The following is a 19,902-nucleotide window of genomic DNA, read 5'->3' as shown; positions in this document are numbered from 1 at the left end:
TTCTAGTTTTCCGTTTGCTTAGGCTCAGTGTTAACAGTAGCAGTGCAATTTCTGGCAATATGCCCACTTCGGCATCGGCAGTTCGTCTAGGACGAAAATTGCGAATTCTAGGGGGAGGTAAAGTTTGAGGGGTCAAAGCCTTCATAACCAGTTCTAATTGGGCCTGTTGCGCTTTTAACAAAGAGACCAGTTCCCCATATTCAGAAGAGCGAGAGATAGAACTTTCACAGGAGGCCGACATTTCATTGAGGACTGGATTGTTAGATTTATATTTAGATGACTAATTTTCGTATTGTGCCATCCACCTAGTGGCCTCCCCTCTAACATCACGAATAGTCCACTCCGGATTAACATGAATCAAATCTCTTAGTCTCATTCCAAGAGCCTGCTCTCTCACACCATCACAGAACTGGTCACGCAGGTCTTTAGGAGTGTGAAGCTGCTTGTGCATCGTTTTTTATTATCTGATCCATCAAGTCCATAAGAGCATGAGAGTAATCAATCAATGACTCCCCTTCAAATTGCTTACGATTAAAAAATCTGCGCTGTAGAGAAATTCTTGAATGCATACAACCATAAACATCTTTAAGAACATCAAAAATACATTTCACATTCTCCTTTTGAGCTGCTGGTAAAAATTTTATTTCAGTCCGAGCAGCGCCCTCTAGATGTTCATAGATAATCTGCGCCCGTTCTTTTTCTGTGTTCCCTCTTGTTTGCACATAATCTCTCATCAATTCGATCCATTCATCCAAAGTCAACGATTCTGCACTGTCCAGTTTCCCAGAAAATAGTGGCAGTTTCTTGTCCTGCTGCACATAAATAACAGGATTGTGTCTTACAGTTTCTGTAGCCCCTGAAGACGTTGATGGTCTTTCCAAGTCCGAACCCGCTGCTGTTGCATCAGCCAACTTGCGTTCCAGGTCCTTTATTCGCTGCGCCATGGCCTGCTTATCGAGCTCATCCCTGGCTCCAACGCCACTGGATACCTCTATATTGATGCCTCGTCCCCAGCGGAAATTCTCACGCCGCTGCACCCCTGCTGTCCTTTATAACTTAAACCGTACAATGATAAATTTAAAGGGGGGAAAAAAAGGTCACTTTCTGAACTCATTTGCTCACAGCGCCAAATGTTATAGGCTTGATTAGCCAAAGCACAATAATCAACAACCAGAATTAAGTTAATTATTGATATTTATTGTTGCATAGATAAAAAGGATTCCCCGCTAACTTCATCCGTTCGTTGTCAACCCCGGTAATGGGGATCACGCCAAACGAGACCTAAAAATTCAGGGAAGTGCCCAAAACAAGCAATTAAACAAAACCAACAAAATAAATGAAAGGTTGTTAGCCCGCCCTCACAAATACTACAAGAAGAAAACAATCCTAACTGGGCAGACTAACAACAAAGAAAAACCAAACGCTAAAAGGACAGCAGGAGGCAGTGCAAAAACTGTAAAACAAAAAACACAAAAATTGTTAAATGCTTATTAAATCATTTTAATCAAATCAACCTAAAACACATTAAAACACTGCCTACCTGTGTTGCATGAATCAACACTCCCAGTTCAAACCGTGGAGTAGCCGATCTGGTGTAACCCTGACAAATAAAAAACAATATATAAACATACAATTAGTTTTCATTAAAAAAGACCAAGTATAAAACCTACCTGCGGCGTCGAACAACCACGCCCAGGTAATGATACCGTCCGAACACCATCAGCAATCAAATCCACAGCCAGCAAACAATACCCAACACACAGCTGGTCTGACACACAGGAAATTGATATTTTGCCACCATCCTTCTAGCTTCCCTTTTATGGAGGCTCAAGCAATAGAAAGAGCGACACCTAATGGTGCCACCTGTTACATTAGCAAAAAAAACCCCACAAGAACAGTTTATGAATGGTCATAATCTGAAAAATGTTCGGTGTTGAAGCTTTACCGTCGACTGTATCAATATTACTGATTACTGAGTTGCTATGCTGCTTTATATAAAAGTAAAAATAAAACGTACAGTGCAGTAAAACTACTCGTAACATTACCCGCTTCAAAGAACCCTTTCACCCCCAAAAATATGTCAAGTAAATGAATAAATGCAGTTACTATCCACCTTCAATACAACTTGCCAAAAATGGCAAATTGTATTAAACAACTCACGCACAGAAATTTATTTTCTTGATGTTTTTTTTATTTTTTGGCAGAAAGTGTCCAATTATGTCCTTTCCATTTTATGGAAAAAAGAAAAAGAAAATAAAGTAATCCCATTGCTTGTAGTCAAATAAATAAATAAAATATCAAGCTGCTGAACTGTTATTTACATTTAATGGGTGCAGATGTGACCAAAAATGTAGAAAGCCAATTCAAATCCAAAAAGGCCATAAAACATCCAGATGCATAAGACACAAAAAACAAGTTTGCAGTTTTTTCTTCCGCTGTTTTGTAAGTCTGATCACAGAAAAAACACACTTCTCGTGTCTGTGAGCAGGATTTTAAGTCTTTATTGAATCTCAGGCAGAAACATATATTTAACCCTTTATTGCTCTTGTCATTCTGCATAACCTCCATCCAGAACAGTAACACTGAACCCTTTGAAACACTTACTTCTGTTATTTTCTGTAAAACAAATTCAGCAGGCTGGGATTGTGTATTGAAGGAAAGTGGTCTCTCTCCAACAAGACTTGGTCTCTTTGATATAATTTCTAAAACAAAGAGAGAAAAAAAAACCCTTATCTCATTCACATGTCATGTATTCCTTCCCATTGATTGTAGCAGTATAGATACTGTAACTTCTGGTCTTATGGCTGATAGCTTAAGGTTTTGGCTGTTGTGTAACACAGCTACAACAGTCATTCTTCCTCAAAATGACAAAACAAGAAACAAACAAAAAAAGAGAGACACCAAGCAAATCAAAATTCGTTTTCTGAATACATACATATCTAATTGCATTTTTTTTAAACTACTGATATTATTATTATTGTTGTTGTTATAATTATTATTATCATAATTAACGGTTATATCAACATGGAAGTAAACACAGACAAACTTAAGTTATTGCCTCGATATTTTTTGCATGATAAGAAATAAGATGGACAGCAATGAGGTGGATTTTAATACATACCGACACAACAAACTCTCCAGACAAATGGCATGCAGGACATGACAATGAGCAAGGAAGTAGAAACATTTCTGAACACCGCACAATATGAACATGTAACGCGTTGCGCTTTGCGGGAGTGTGTCTGGAAGACAGACAAAAAGGTTTTACAGATTACGTGTAACACTGTGTGCAAAAAGGTTTTACATAAATATCAGACAGATCACACATAACATAAACTTTAGGAACATACAACAGTAGTCTTTAAATTGTTCTTAAAATATGGCTTATCCAGATATATCTTTTTTTTCTTCTTCTTTTAAATAGCCACTCATGTATTCTTTTATATGTGATATCTATGATTGTTTGCCCACCTTGATGGTATGCGTTACATTTTTTTAGCATTTTTTTTTATGTACAAACTGAGTGAAGGTGGTGGACAGATATATTTTTCCATACTGCAGCTAATGCAGAAGAGAAAACAAAAAGTTCAAAATGTCTCAAACTAGAAGGGTAACCCATCTGAAATGTGACTTTAGCCCTCCACATGTTGTTAGCTTTAAATCTAACATGGCTGAAGCTAACATCAATCCAGCTAACATTCACCCGGTTGTTGAGTCAGTGTCGTCTGTTTGTTCACATCTGAGAAGTTTCCCTACTACAAAATTGTGATTTGACACCGAAACACTCCTCTAAACTCTATGTTGGATCTACATGGACAATAAAAACCAGATTCAAGCCAACCTTGTGAATGTAGCCTGCAAATTCAGCCAGACAGTGTTAGCTTTAGTTAGCTGGCTAAGCTACTTCTTTAGCATGTCTTGCAGAGGGCCTGGCAGGTATTTCATCACTGTGTCCATGATGCTTTCTTCTTCCTCCTCATCCCCACAACCGGCCGGCACGGCTTTCTTGGGTCGGGTCAAGCTGCCGGCTGCGGGCTCCTCTGCAGCAGCCGCTGCCTCAGCCTCGGCCTCCTCTTTCTTCTTCAACCCGTACTGGCATTAAAACACAGAACAAGAATGGTGAGTGATGCAAAGACAAAGTACATATGGAAAAAAAGAGAAAAGGATTAAGTCTCTATGTGACACATTGGATCCGTATTCAATGTGTGCTTCCATTTTGAACCCAGACGCAGCCATTTTGCCTTGAAAATAAGATTTCATTTTGTACAATGAACCAGTTGGTACCCTTAAACTATCCCACTGTACCCTATATATAAATTCATGGACAAATTATAGAACGATAATCACAAAAATACTTGAATCTCAATAAATTACACTATTGACCATAAACTAATGTAGATTTAATATTACACCCTAAAGCAGTGTTCAAGGTACTGAACCCTTTGTGGGCCAATTAACTCTTACAGAACATGAGAAATGGACACCTGATCCAAATGAAATAGCAATAAAACACTTCATGCTGGTAGATTAAGGTTTTTTTGACGTCACATAACTTTCTTATAGTGGGCAAGAAGTAGACTATAGGACATTTGAATCATCAGTTTTCATTGCCAAAGTTGACCTGAATTAGTCAATACAAAGTTTCTAGTGAGGAAAAAAAAGCTCCTTATCTTACCTGATAAAGTGAAGTTTTAAACTACCAAAATGACAATTAATTACCAGAGTTGATACAATTGTTTTAGTACCTGTAGAAACTCTACTGAATAGTCTTTTGAGAGTGAAGATTTGTTTATCTCGTCACCTGACGTCTGTTTTTGTTGTAATTTCTCGGTCTGGGCGAGAAGAGTTTTTATAGAGAATTATATTTAGAGAAACTAATCAACTCAAATCCATTTTGTCTCGCTTTAAGCCCAGTTCTGATTTGGGTGGAGCATTTTTAAGTAGATTCCCTGCTGTAAGCCACATAATCATTCATAAGCAATCATAGTACTCAGAAAATCTGCATCATCTTCTGATTTAGTTATATTTCCTCATCAGCGCTCTCTCTTTTTGTCTGATAAATTCCAGTCCTTTTTCTCAGCCTTTTGTCTCTTTTTGTTCTGCACGACATCCTGATCCATGTCTGATGTATTTTAAACAGCAGGTTAAAAATAAGACAAAAGGAAGAGAAAAAAAAGCTGCCACTAAAAATAGCAAACGTCAGTTATGCGGGCAAAAATTCGCTTTAAGAAGAAACATTAATGATCATTATTTTCAGATTATTACACTTTTCAGGAGCTGCTCAATCAAGTCATTTTTGTTTAAAAATATTGACTTTCGCCTTAATGATCTAGCGTGTTAATTAAAAACTTCTCTGGGAAATTGGCATTCTTTGTTTTCCTAATAATCTAATGGTTTGTAATCTATTTCTATTTCCTCTTCTTTCCCTGTGGTTAATGACTCGCTACACTCAGACAGGAGATGTGGTTTACATCATACCTTATCCCTGATGCCTTGCCTCATCTGTTCCCTCTCAGCCTCCATCTTGGCATATTTGGCCTTCCTCTCCTCCTCCTGCTGCCTCAGCGCTTCCTGCCGCTCCTCCTCTTTCTTTGCTGCATCGGGGTCCTCCTCCTTCTCTTCCCCGCCCAGCATCTTGCCCACATCAGGGGGGCCTCCTGAGAAACAAAAAAGACGGCAACGTAAAAGAGAGACATCAGGTACAGTGACGGCTCCAGCTGGTCTCTGAGACTGGAGCGTCGGAAAATTCAAGCAAGACTGTGGGATGAAGTGAGGCAGACATAGGATGAAACAGAAAAGGAAAAAATTTTGACAGAACAGATTGCACACAAAGAGTATTCCAGGTAAAAAAATTTTATGGAAGTCACGACATTTGAACAAGCTGTTTTGATAGAGTGAGCGTGAATTTTGTTTTTCCTCCAGTTCTGCCACGATAGAAACTTTTGGAGCATCGGTTGTGCGGGACTTCGGCTTCTGATAGGGTCTCTCTGGCAAAATGGCCTCAAGGGAAGGAAAAGACTAATAGCTATTAGATGATCATTGCAAATGGCAACTGGAGGGAGGCTTGCTGGTGGTTGAGCCTTCAATCCTGTAGCTTAGCTTTTTTCCTCATGTAGATTAGTTTTCTCAGGGAATTGCTGAGAATTTCAGGAGTTTGGTTGTTCAGGCCACATGTAGCTTGTGAATCTAGAGAAGACTTTCCACCATATCCATCAGCGTGATTTATTTGGACGTCCTTCAGGAATAAAGAGTATTTAGGTTGCTTTTATGGGCTAAATAGTCCCAAAATAAGAGCTGTGTCTGCTGGCTTGGCATTGAGTCTATCTTCTACACAGTGGGTAGGGTTTAGTGCAGGGGTGGGCAACTCCTGGTCCTCGAGGGCCGGACTCCTGCAACTTTTAGATGTATCTCTACTTCAAATACTGAGGTCATTAGCAGGACTCTGGAGAACCTGACTGCACGTAGGAGGTGATTCAGCTCTTGGATTCAGGTGTGTTGGACCAGGGAGACATCTTAGAGTTGCAGGACACCGGCCCTCCAGGACCAGGAGTGCCCACCCCTGGTTTAGTGGCTGAGCTAATCCTTAGTTTGAAGGGAAACTTGGGAAACTTGGGAAGGGACAACTTGGGAAAACCATCACAGTTCACTACTCCTGTCCCTCATTTCCGACGTCTGTCATGGCGCCTCGTGTGATTAATTGACGCAGATGTAAAGAGCCAGTTGCCTGTGAGTGATGGTCGGATATGTTATGTGGCCGCTGCTCTGGCTGTACTAAAAACCACCAATCAGTTCGTCCCAAATCCAACCCTCTCCTGTGATCTGGAGATATGGATTATGACCAAATGCTTTAGATTCCAGATGAGCCTTCACTGACAAGGCCGCTGACTCTCTGTCATGAAAGAAGTCAGTTAAGGTAACCAAAATGGCTCCTGGTTGTCTCAGGCACACCCCAATGGGAGCCGACCACCAGGCAGATCCAGAATCTATGGAAGGGACAATATATCCCTTTTGGGCTTCGAGCAACTTATGTCTACCTGGAGTGGATCTAAGGAACTGGAGTATTTCTATGGAGAAGAACATCTGTAGGCAGAAGACCTAAAAACAAAAACGATGAACGAATGAACCCAACTGAAAGCTTTGGTCACGTAGAGGGCTTTAGGAGCGCCGTTCTTTATTCTAATGGCAAAGAACACAAAAACTAAAGTTGCCTAAAACGGTAAAGAGTAAAATCCACGAATCACCTGCTTTGTTTAATTTCTTTATACTTTGTTTTACACAGTAGAGGCAATCATTTATTTTTCAATTTGAAATGTTATGTTGACGGGTCTGTGGCCTGTTTCCATCCGGGGTAAACTGAGCCGAGACGGTCAAACCTATGAGACTATTCAAAACAAAGCGAAGATTTCATGCAGCAAATGCAGAAAAAAAAAATCATTTTGGGGGATTTTTTTTTAAGACATTGACATTTCATCTGCATGGATTAACATTTGGCTGCAAAATTCCATCATGCATCTCCATTATTAACTATTTTAATTATTGACCAAGTGAAGATCATGGATTTTTCTCAGTCTCTTCTCGAATGCCTTAACTTCAGTCGCACTTGCATAAAAGTTTATCCATCCATCCATCCATTTTCTTACACCCTTCTTCCCTAATGGGGTCGGGAGGATTGCTGGTTCCTCTCCAGCTGCGTCCCGGGGAGAGGCGGGTTCACCCTGGACAGGTCGCCAGTCTGTCGCAGGGCAACACAAAGACATACAAGACAAACAACCATTCACACACACACTCACACTCACACTTAGGGAGAATTTAGAGAGACCAATCAACCTGACAGTCATGTTTTTGGACTGTGGGAGGAAGCCGGAGAACCCACCATGCACAGGGAGAACATGCAAACTCCATGCAGAAAGATCCCGGGCCGGGAATCGAACCCAGGACCTTCTTGCTGCAAGGCAACAGCTCTACCAACTGCGCCACTGTGCAGCCGCATAAAAGTTTAAAGAAGCTAATTTTCTAGAGAGAGAACTCAGGAATATTTATAGCTGCTTGAAGCAAAATAATTCGCCCAAATCTGACGTTTAGAAAGATTTATGTTGTGCAACAAACCAAGAAAGATCTAATGCCCTTTTGAATTCTTCCGCAGTATTATTTGAAATAGAAGTCCCTTCATTAAAGCAAACATATTGCTTTTAAAAGGGGGAGATTGTCGTATAAAAAGAGAGAACTAGTTTTCCTGCCTGTCCGAACTAACTATTTCCATCACCGGAAATCTGCTGAGTACCACGCAAAAGTAAAAATAAGTCTGTCTAAAGCCATCTTTGTAAACACAATGAACAGAAATGCCAGTGGTAGGAGAAATTTAGCTCAAGACCGGAGTAGACAAATGAACAGAAGAAGGGAGGGGGGACGAAAGGAGCAAGATAATTTCGATGTTGTGTTACCAACAGACTAATCTTGGGAAACAAAATGGGGAAGCGGGCTATCTCTTTGAGGCGTTATTGTCCAATTAGCCGAGCTGCTCCATCAGCAGGATTACCCTTCAGTTCATGAGCGGCCACACAGAGACTGGTGAGCGTGCGACGGCCGAGGAAGATGACGAGGAAGAAAACAAGACAAGCAGAGAGGGGATGACTAGAACGAGATGGAGAGAAGAGGAGGAGGAGAGGAAGGAAAGAGGCATTTGAGGGGAACAGATAAACAGCAGAGAAGTCTGCAGCTGCCCGCGGTACCGTTGGAGTTTCGACTCATTCAGCATAATAAAATCAAACTTCAGCATGTTGAGGGAGAGAGAGGCAAAACATCTTAATATGACTAATAAATCAGATAACTACTTGAATGGACCGTCCTTCAAATAGTTCTTTTAAGTAGCTTTTTATGGCAAAAACTGAATAAAAAAACAGCATTGAGATTCCTCTCCTACCAGGAAATGGAGAACAATGTAAACATGGTTTTCACTGTAGGACCAGCAGTGCTATGCAGCCGTAAGCTCAGTGTTCAAATACCTGGGCTTAACCCTGCATAAAAGTGCCACCTTGAAATTAGTGACTGCAGCTGAAGTCCACTTGCTCCTTTTTACCGACGCTGTAGATCAGAAAAGCCTCCAGCGACAACAAGGAGCATTGATTTTTCCACAAATCAAACTTAAGTTGCTGCAGGAAGAAGAGACTTTGGCATTCGCTCCTCAAAAACCAGTAGATGGAAATAAAATGACTAAATACCTAAATAAGTATATTTAGAGACACATTTAACTATTGCCTTAACGGTCCATTTAAAAGGAATGCGACACCTTTCTTAAAATATATATATTCATTATTTAATTGACTAGACTTTCTTGGATCTCCTAATGAGTTTTTGTTTCCCTGGGATATAAACAAGACGTGACACAGACACATTTATTTTAGCCACCAGGCTAAACAAGAACCTATACTCATATTCCAAGCACACACAGTAAGGATAATAAAGGTTAAAAAAAGAAAAGCTTACTATACCGACCATCGGGTGTACTTGTTGTTTAAGTCTGACCTAAACAGTCTGTAAATAGAAATGTTTTTAGTCCTGATTTAGACGTTTCCAGGAGCTGAAGAGAGTAAATGTTATCTAACTCAGAAATGTTTTTTGGTCTGAGATCATTTAGTGCTTTATAAACCAACAATCAGATAACAAACAGCCATATAAATGTCCTCAAAGTAAAGATTGGATTTTTCTGAAATTTTCAGTGTAAGATTATGTTAAAATAAAAAAACGGACATTTATTCTGAGCCTTTTTCCACATCTTTGCCAAAGGGGGCCAATAAATAGCCTTGTACTTCTAGTAGAGAATAACAATAGACTGAAGCATTTTGACAAGGGGAAAAATTACCAGGGGGCTGCACAGTGGCGCAGTTGGTAGAGCTGTTGCCTTGCAGCAAGAAGGTCCTGGGTTCGATTCCCGGCCGGGGATCTTTCTGCATGGAGTTTGCATGTTCTCCCTGTGCATGGTGGGTTCTTTCCGGGTTCTCCGGCTTCCTCCCACAGTCCAAAAACATGACTGTCAGGTTAATTGGTTTCTCTAAATTCTCCCTAGGTGTGAGTGTGTGTGTGAATGGTTGTTTGTCTTGTATGTCTTTGTGTTGCCCTGCGACAGACTGGCGACCTGTCCAGGGTGAACCCCGCCTCTCGCCCGGAACGCAGCTGGAGATAGGCACCAGCAACCCTCCCGACCCCATTTAGGGAAGAAGGGTGTAAAGAAAATGGAGAAAAATTACCACACATTTGGCACTTCTGCTATGAGAAGGAAGAGATGTAAACGGAGCGAAGGAGACGTGTGTGCACATAAATTGTTTACTATAATTTCTGGCTTATATCCATTAGATCTGTTGGGGTTTCGCTTTTCTTGCCCCCGCGTGTTTAAATGAACACATTGTGTAAATAAATTCTCGTGAAAAGCAAAATGCAAATGCATAAACTGCATATAAAGTATCTGGTGTGAGTCTCAGTCTCTGGCCGCATTTACATATTCTATATGTGCTGTTAAACCTGTTAAAGTGTGCCTCTTGACAGCTTCTACACACTTTCGCTCTGCATTCATGAGGAGAGAGTGACTATATAAACTGAAGTGGGTTAAGGTCGCGACAAACAATGTATTCATAGGAAAACATGAAGCATTTCAAGTGGCGCTAGCAGAGAAACGATGTACTATATTACCCAGCATGCCTCTTTTTTTCTGCAGATATTGAAATGAACAGTCTTTGAAACTCAAATTAATCCCCTCACAATATGTTTTTAACCCTGAATACGCAAATTAGGATCCATACACGTAACCCTAAGTGAAGCTAATTTAGTCTAAGTGAACAAAATGCTCAAATTCAGCAGATTAAGATAATCTGTTCAAACCTGATTATTGTTTTGCTAATACTCCAGATATATGCTTTTCAACTATTTCACATTTGCATAAAATATGCGTAGGAGGTTACGTGTTCAGATTAGATGTCCTGCATGTGCACATCGTTGCCAAAAATACTGAGAATACAAAAACTAACAAAGGTTTTCACAGAAAAACATTAAATTTCAGCCTCTCTTGGTGCCAGTTTTATACAAACTGCACTGAACATAGGTGGAGATGCCTCACACCAGCCCTGTTAAAATTAAGTCATCATTATTGGTTAAACCCGAGTGTCCAGATAGATGTTTTGCACCACGATTCATTTCAATAATACTTGAACTCAGCAGCGAGACAAAGGGTGTCATTTCTTAAATCCTCTCTGCTAAATTGCCTCTTTGCTAAGTCTTTGTTAAATCCAAAGCCTCGGGGGAAAAGTGGGAAAGATCGCTAACCTCAGCCAACTTTCCCAGTGCTTGAACTTTTAGCAGCATCAGATAAACAGCGCCTTAATCTGCCCTCTTCTCAGAGGAAGGCTCTTTAAATCCATCGCCTGGTTGGACAGACCGGGTCGGCGGGTATTAACGACAGCAGAAATGTGGCGGTAGCAAAGAAGAGCAGTAACACTTTTTCCTCAGCATTTTTATGCTTTGGATTCATTTTACTTTCCTCCCAGAAGCAGAATAGCAATCGGGGCTGTGGTTGGAAACAGCTTTGTTTTGCACTAAATCCTCGTGTCATATGCACAGCTTAATGGCTTGTCTGCTTGCGCAACATTTTTGTAAACACATTCAGGGAAGCTTTATGCAAGAAGTTCCCTAAACTCAACTCTGATATGCAACAACTTTATTCATGAAAGACATCTGTCAGTTTTTCTGCTCCGTAACATTTTGGTTTTGGATGCGATTTATTTTGATGGTGTTGAAGATATGTTGTAAATAAAATCGCTTTCTACTGACATATTCATTACATATATATATGTATATCTTTGAGTGGGTGTTCCCCCATTACTGTGCCATCTTTCTATAATATTAGTTGAAAATGAAATCAAAATGACAGGCTTATCATTTACTGCATTAATTCCTGAGACAGTTTATTGTCCATCAAAATTTATTACAGTAACAGGCCTAGTCTGGACTAAAGTTGTTTGGTTTTATCTAATATTCAACCATTGAACATTTATTTTCATCAAAATCTGAACATTATAGTTTTGGTCAAAATTAAAAAAATGAGTGGCCTGATAAAGGCCAAGTTATCTAGATTACCCAATTTGCACAAGATAGATGATAAACGATGATTATCAGTGCTCAACTCATGCTATTAGAATATTTATTATATAAAAGAAAACATTTTTTTATAAGAATCAGTTATCATGAGAAAAGCTTTTATGCTCAGTACAAAAATATCTTCAAAATCAAAAGAAACAAACTCAATAAGGAGATTAATGTAACTTCAAACACGTCATTTTGTTTTTGCCAGTGTAACAGAGAATCTGTGTGTGCGCGCGCGTGTGTGCGTGTGTGTGCGCCTAGGTTTGCCCATCATGTACTGAAGACCCGATCCATCAGCCAATCGTGTTACAAAGCCGTTTAACAAAATTATCTCCACTTTCAGGGAATCGGGGGAGGAAGGAGACTCTCAAGGTATCTCTTGTTTCATTTCCCCTGAAATAACTTCACTTACATGTGATTCCCTCTTTGATAGTGAACAGTATAAAACTGGATCCACATATGTTACAATTTAGGACCAAATAAATGATAGCTGGTAATAATTGCTCCGAAATAAATACAAAAGCAGGTCTTTTAAATACACTGCACTAATAGTAGGGTCATTCATTGCTTTCTATGAATCATAATATAGAACAAGAAGAAGAAGAAGAAGAGATTTTACGATTAAGATAAATTATTTCAATAGAAAAGACTGATGAGTCAATATGGTTTAAAACAAAATAATTCTGGTGGGCTCCTGCAAGAACAGAATCACTATAAGGCTTCTGGCATGTTTAATTTTTACTTGGTGTTCTGCAGAGTATGAACTTTTCTGGAGGCATGTTCTCTCACTAAAGCTCTCCTTCCCTGGCCTGTCAGTTTGGGAGGACTATTGTGTTATATGCTTTTCCATTTTCTGTGAGATTTTCAAATCTTGGGAAATTATTTGAGAAGTCAATTCACCTTTAAGCTACTTCACAACTTTACCCTCAACCATTAATTTACAGAAATGGCAACTCTGTTTATTAAGTAGTCAATTTCTGAAGCCAATCTGTTGCACAGAATTTAATTTGGGGGCATCAGTTCAAAGAGGACTGATCCCATTTGCACATCACGCTTTTTAGATTTTTATCTGCTTGAAATTAACCTATCAGCTTCTTTCCACTTCATTCCTTCCTCTCTACAAATGGCTAAGAGTTGGCTGCATTCGTGACATTTTCGCTAAGGTAGACATATTGCTGCTCGAGGCCTTTGTGGTTTGACTGAACTTATGTCAACAGAGTGGTGTTTTAAATTGAATTTGAACTCCAGACGTTGGAGCTCATTGAAATGTCTTTTTTATAACAATGATCCAATCTGTCGCAGTGGGTTGGAAAAACCATCTGGAAAACCCCCTTTGGATTTTCCACTTGGAAAATCAGAGAATCAAACGATCCAATATGGCCGCTCCTCCCATCGAGGGTAGTAAGGAGTGGTGGAAACGTGTCTATTTTGAAGGACACACTTGTAAGAGTTAAAAGTGGTGTTTGGATGCGCAAAGTAGAGTTTAAAACAATGTTCGTAAGTCGTACTACGCATAATGGCTACTTGGTGGAATCCTGATTTCTCCAACTACGTTGATTGGTTAACCTGCGAAGTCATTCCCAGCCCCAAGTTTAAACTTCTACGGGAAAGGGAATGTGATATAGCTTCAGATTTTCAGAGTTTTGGAAGTGCACTTTGGAGCGGGAACAAATATTTAACTTTGGCTTTCAGTTCCTTAGCAGAAGCTGTTTGCTAGCCTGTTTAATTCCTTTCAAACAATGACCCATCACTAATTAAAATGGGTCTTACGCATTCCAGTGGTTTGGAGACTCATGAATAGACGTCTGGGGAAAAGAAGGTTTTGGGGAAGCTTCATTACTGTCAGAAATGATTAATCTTAGCTTGAGCTTTAGCTTTTAGGTTTTTAGCTAGCGGTTTAAAACAAAGTAGGATTTTTCTCTTGTCCAAAAGGTGTTGCGTCATTAGTCGCTCTTTTTAGTCACAGGTTTGCAGCTCTTAACTATTTCGGGCATCAGGTGACATACAGTTTTCAGCAGTGGTTGCTCATGGCAGAGCCAAGCAAGCCAGGCGAGTATCAAATTATAGCCCTGCTGAGTCATTTCAGTTCAACTACGCTCCGTCTTCCTCCCTATATCTGTAACTAGAGCCGCCTTAGAGGATTACTTAATGCACTGGAAGCATTCTCTCAGTCACAAAGACTTATCCTCACAGTGCCGCAGCTTTGGAAAACACAGTTGAAACTAAATAGGCAAAAAAAAAAAAAAAAACTGACCCAGGAAGTTTGCAGCTGAGATTCTGACTTCTGCAACTTGGAAAATGTAAACAATAAAATGCAGCCTGGTTTATTTTATTTCCCATCTTTCAAGGTTATGGGACAGACATAAAATTTCAAACCACCGTCTCAGCAAATATCATTGTGATGGCGTATAAACTGTCCAGTTAGGTTGCCAAAGCAACATTTTCCTGACCCAAACCAAGTATGGTGTCTAAACACAGTCTTACAGAAAGAGGGGAAAATGGAAAAACAATTCAATAAACTAAAATAAATTGTTGTTGTGCTCCATCACTATCATCCTGAGAACTAGCAGGTTTTTTTTTAAGAATCTCAAGTCCCTAAAACTAAGCAAGGCAATCCATGTTTTGACCTTTCCAAATAACTCTTTACGCCTACCCCAAAATGTCTTATTTTAAAAGGGATTTTCAGTCTACTCCGTTTTTTGTTTGTGCTGTTAACAATTGACACTGTCGCTGTGGAGAAACGTCAAGTTTGACCATCTTCTTCCACTATGTGGTTAACGAGTTTGTTTCCCAATTTAAATGCTCAAAAGATCTACTTTTAATACAAGAAAAGCAATTTTGGCTGCCAGGAAACAAAACTAAAAAAATCCAACTAAAACATGTATACCAGTTTACAAAATAAACTGCAATTACAACAGTATTAATATGTGAAATTTACTATGGTAAAAAAAAATACATCTTAAGTATGTAAATTCAGTTAGACATTCTGATGGATCAGTCAACTTGCTGTTTTACAAATTCTTTTGGCGGGAAGAAATTATACGCCATTTTTGACCATAACCCTGGGTACATTTAATTTTGGTGCACAATGTGAATTCTTTGCACTTGAAATACACCATCCAATTGCTGCATCCAGCAAGCAGTCTTTTGTAAAAGCAATATCAAACATGTAGACGCTGCAATGGCAGCTGCAGTTCAACACACTGTGCAGCTCTGTTGGGTTTAATAGAGTTCTTCAGCCTACATTAGATGAAAACCATATGAGCACAGACACCATCATTTTAAGAAGAAATATAACTCTTTTAGTTCTGGAGTTCTGACATTTAAATCATTCGTTTTTAAAATTATTTGGCTGCCGTGTGTTGTAGTAGCAGGAGGTAAAGTGACCTCAGCCTCAATTTTACATGGCAACACGCTACAAATTCCACTTTCATTATGAGCCCCAAGTTCATTTAAAACTTGTAAAATGATGTTAATTAAAGGAAGCATGTTTTACTTTAACTGTGACTGCAGGTGTGTGTGAATGGCTTTCTGTCTTGGCCTTGTTGTGGACTGGAGACACGAAGCTCTCGGCATCTCCCCTGAAGCATGCTGGGATACAAGCTCCAGCCTCCCTGCATTCCTCAACAGAAATATGTGAGCAGAGTGGATGGATGGATGGATGGATGGTTACATTCGCGTATAAATATATATATTTATATATATATTGCCATATAAGATCTGCATGAAAACCACAAATATCACAATAGGAAATAATTAGAATATATATATATATATATATATATATATATATATATATATGTATATATATATATATATATATATATATATATATATATATATATATATATATATATATATAGCATCAGGTGCACATGTTTTGTTTACAACATAAATGCTAATGGAGGTTCACCTTCACTAAAGTGTGAAGAGGAAAACGTAATTTCATATAATGTGTGAAAATGACTGAACTGATTTCATTGTTGTTGTTTTTCTCTGTTTTTTTTTTTTTATTATAATCCTGACAATGTTTACGAAATTCAAAATTTCAAACAATCTTTTAGATTTACTTTAGATTTGCAGCTAACTTTAAAAGAAGGAAAAATGTGTGTAACTCGTTAAGTGTGACAGCCGATTGCATTCCAGTTTCTGTTGGACTCCCCAGAAGCGGACCTCGTTCTCCTTAATGAGGTACTATTAAGGTCAACACCAGAACCCAACAGCAGTGTAATACTGGTGGAGATCATACTGAAATATATTCATTAATCTAGTAAATATTAAATTCTGGTCTCTTAATTAGCTCAAAATAATCTAATTTAGTTTAGTTAAAAAATGTACAGTATACGAATGTTTTGTGTTTTAGTCTGGAAACACAACATTGTGTTATTGTTGCCAACTCAAAATTAAGTTTTTTTTACTTTTTATTTAAGGTAAATAATTGGAGTCCGAATACTTAAAGTATCGAATGCGTCTAGCATTTTAAGCTCATAAAAGAACTTTGATTAAATTTGGAAACGTGTTTGTTTCAGCAAACATTGTGCGTCCATTACATGTGCAGATGTGTTGAATTAAAACCAAAATCACAATTTACACTAGAATGGGTTCCTCGCCCTACCCAGCATGTCCCCTTTTTAAAACATAAAGTTAACAAAAACTTTTATTTCAGATATTTAGATAAACTGAACTGGTCCAGCTTTAGAGTGCTTATCATACAGTGAAATCACACAAACTGGTCATTTTGAAATGTTCAGAGCTCAATTTTGTCCTGATTCACTTTTGAATAAGCTAAAAAATGTTATCAAGCAAATATATTGCAATATTTTTCCTATGTTGCATATCTGACAGCAAAAACAGTGAAATATGTGAGTGTAATGAAATGAATTTAGAGCTGAGAAATGCTCTGATAAGCAATGACCACTGATGCTGTGTGGATTTTAACTAACATACTGACAAACTGAGTAGCAGATCAATAGATCCCTGGATTGATTATCTAACTGATTGGTTTGCTTCATTATCAGGCTGCCTCTGCCCTCATAATGATTTGTAGTCCAACCTTTATGCTGAGTTGGTCGTTTTGTCGACATTCGGCTAAATAAGGTCAATCAATCTAAATTGGAAAGGAACTGTAGGTTGAAAAAAAAAAGATAGAAAGAAAAAGCTTCATCCCACAGAGAATTTGTGTTGCACATCAAACTCTACAACTTTCTAAAGTTTTCCGCACCCACTGGTGTCGACCGGCTCACGACGACAGGCGCAAGGGCCCCTTTGCAGCAGGCGTGAGGCACCGAACCCACCCACTCTCTTCAAATCTGGTATCTGCAGCTCGGACTTAAAACCTGCCTCCGACTCAATGCAGTTGATTTACGAATTCACGGTGCGGCTGCAGGGCACGCAGCGGCTTATGCGGAGCGAGGCGGCGGCGGCGGCTGGCTCCCCTGCATCCCAATGAGACGACGGAGTGGGTGAGGGGAGGGTGTGGAGAGGGAGCTACACGTCAGCCCCCGGCGTTCAACCGTAGCCGGCTAACTGCTGCAACCTGGAGAGCAGCGGCTCGACGGCACGCACGACTGAGCCGAATGGGAGAGATTCCTGCATTAAAACGGCTGGTGCCACTTTCCTGCTCTTTGCCTTGGAGCTAAAGCTGACAAGGTGGTTCAGTTGCAGAGCTATTATTAGGACTAATTAGAGGCAAATATTATCCATGAGGAGAGAGCTTGAAGGATTTAAAGGACAAAAACTCAATTATTTTTTTTTGCTCTAATTTTCTCTTCTCTTTATCGCTTGCTTTCAAGGACTTTGACTTTTCTTTCCACATAAGTTACTCTGTGCGTGTGTGAGAGTGAGAGGTCTTTAGTTTGGTGCAGGATGCAAAAACAGCCCAACGTCCCACTAACAACTACAAAGCAAGCGCCGCTCAACGTCGTCCCTTTAAATCCTGGGCACTGCAGTGCTGTTAAATCAACCTCGCGCCGAGGCAGACGACTCACCTCCCAGCGCAGCTTTCATTATAAAATTCATGATGAGGCAGTTCTGCGTTCCCTTCCCTCAGTCGTCGACGTTATCAGGGACAGACCTGCAGCCAGGGGACAAAACACAGGAGTTTTAAACGGGATGGGGATCAAAGAAAGAGAAAGAAAGAAAATATATATACCATAAGCACCCAAAACCCAGTTTTACTACTAAATTGCCGTAAATGTCCATCCACAGACTCGAGATCGTGTTTACTTTAGACTAACCCGGGCTTTTTCTGGAGCAGCGGTGAGTTTAGACGAGGCACCTGCGCCCTCGATTTACAACCTCACTCCATCTAGAGAGGACTTATGCTGACACCGGCTGACTTCAGAGTAATTCATCCTCATAAAAACGACGACCAGAAATGAGGGAAGGAAGGTGAAAACAAAGGCAGGGTTGCGCTCAGCCAGAGGAGGCTGCTTTCACTTTGCACAATGATGGAAAAAGCTTTGCATGAATGTTTAGGACGCTCTCATTTTCCTCCACGTCAGTGTCAAGTTTTTAATAATCTTACATATAAATGTGCATTTTTTTCCACAATGTGGAACTTTATTCCTGTGAGATTCAAAGCTCAAGTTAACTGCATGACACTGAGTTTCACGTAGATTAAACCATCTAATTAATTTAAGGCTTGACTCCTGATTTGTGTACTCTCTCTCTATGTATAATTCAAAGGTAATCTGTGCAGTCCTGCTGCATTCTCCTGCATACCCTTGACACTGCAGCACAGGCAGATGCGTTCATAACTTCCTGCATCAGAGGCATTGTGCAGCAGTTGGAACGTCTTCCGAATGTTTCCTGATTTCATCCCACTGCACCAGGACCCTCAGTTCCTCCTCGTGCAAACCCGTCCTGCCGTAACTAAGTGTTCTCATCCGCTCTCACTTTACCTCCTGCTATCACCACGTACGACGGACAAAACCCGGCGCTGGAAAACATAAGTTACATAAAAGAGAAGGGCACACGAGCTTAAGCATCCTCTGGTGAGAGGTGCAGGACCTGCCACCGTCCCGTCCCGTCATCCAACAATCTCCCCGCATCATTTACCTGCTTTGTAGATGCTCCTCCCTTCCTTTGGCGCTCCTTGAATCAGCCGTCTTCCTCTGTCCCCTCGCCGAGAAGAAACAAAACGAGCGATTTACGCGTCTCAAGCAAAGCGGCGTGCCCCTCTTTGTGCGAGCAGCTCTCAGTTTGCAGTCATGCCGGCTGTGTCAGAGTCAAGGCTGCAGCGGAGGAGGAGGAGGAGGAGGAGGAGGAGGACGAGGAGGAGAAGGAGGAGGAGGATGGGGAGAGTCTATTCCTGCAGGACGAGGGGGAGAACATGCACAAAAAGAGGGAGGGGGAGGGGGAGTTACATGGATGATATACCCTACCTCTTCAGTGTAGTTCAACTTCGACAGTGAGCACGAAACATTTAATTTGGTGTGATCTAGTACTCTATTTTACCCATGAATGCATGTGATTTGTACGACAAACCTGCTTAAATCTTTTTTGTTTAGTCCTCCTCATGCAGACCTTAGCTGTCCAAAAACACCTTGTGTCTCGACAGTGGAAAAACATTTGCATCACTGTACTCTTAACTACTACCAGTTGTATTTTTATCCCCGCGAGGATTTGAGTCAAACAAGACCGTTCACTGACAGACCATTACAAGGACTCAATCAGCCCAGTTATTCCTTCGCTTTGTTTCACCCAGCAGCCTCACTGACCTGAATAACGAGTCCACCTGCTCACCTCTCCCCGAACACACTTATCACTGCC

At 40.1% G+C, this 19,902-nt stretch overlaps 1 protein-coding gene across 1 annotated transcript; it reads right to left on the bottom strand.

The window, feature by feature from the left end:
- Positions 1-2,479: 2,479 nt before the first annotated feature.
- On the bottom strand, positions 2,480-19,436 carry cplx2l (complexin 2, like). Its single transcript, XM_044114622.1, has 4 exons — positions 19,189-19,436; positions 18,117-18,202; positions 5,479-5,657; positions 2,480-4,092 (listed from the first exon to the last, which is right to left on the bottom strand). Exons 2-4 carry the CDS (start codon positions 18,145-18,147, stop codon positions 3,901-3,903), a joined length of 402 nt encoding a protein of 133 aa, XP_043970557.1. The 5' UTR covers positions 18,148-18,202; positions 19,189-19,436; the 3' UTR covers positions 2,480-3,900.
- Between the last annotated feature and the right edge of the window lie 466 nt (positions 19,437-19,902).

Source organism: Gambusia affinis, linkage group LG04 (assembly GCF_019740435.1).
Source record: "Gambusia affinis linkage group LG04, SWU_Gaff_1.0, whole genome shotgun sequence".
NCBI classification, from domain to species: Eukaryota; Metazoa; Chordata; class Actinopteri; order Cyprinodontiformes; family Poeciliidae; genus Gambusia; species Gambusia affinis.
This window is presented reverse-complemented; position numbering and strand designations above follow the sequence as displayed.

What these genes read in the sequence shown, in the direction of transcription:
- cplx2l (XM_044114622.1), bottom strand. Translation starts at nt 18,147, where the DNA reads ATGAATTTTATAATGAAAGCTGCGCTGGGAG. An exon ending in AATGAAAGCTGCGCTGGGAG is followed by an intron (nt 5,658 to 18,116) that starts GTGAGTCGTCTG and finishes TTTGTTTCTCAG; the next exon opens with GAGGCCCCCCTGATGTGGGC. An exon ending in GGCAAGGCATCAGGGATAAG is followed by an intron (nt 4,093 to 5,478) that starts GTATGATGTAAA and finishes TTTTAATGCCAG; the next exon opens with TACGGGTTGAAGAAGAAAGA.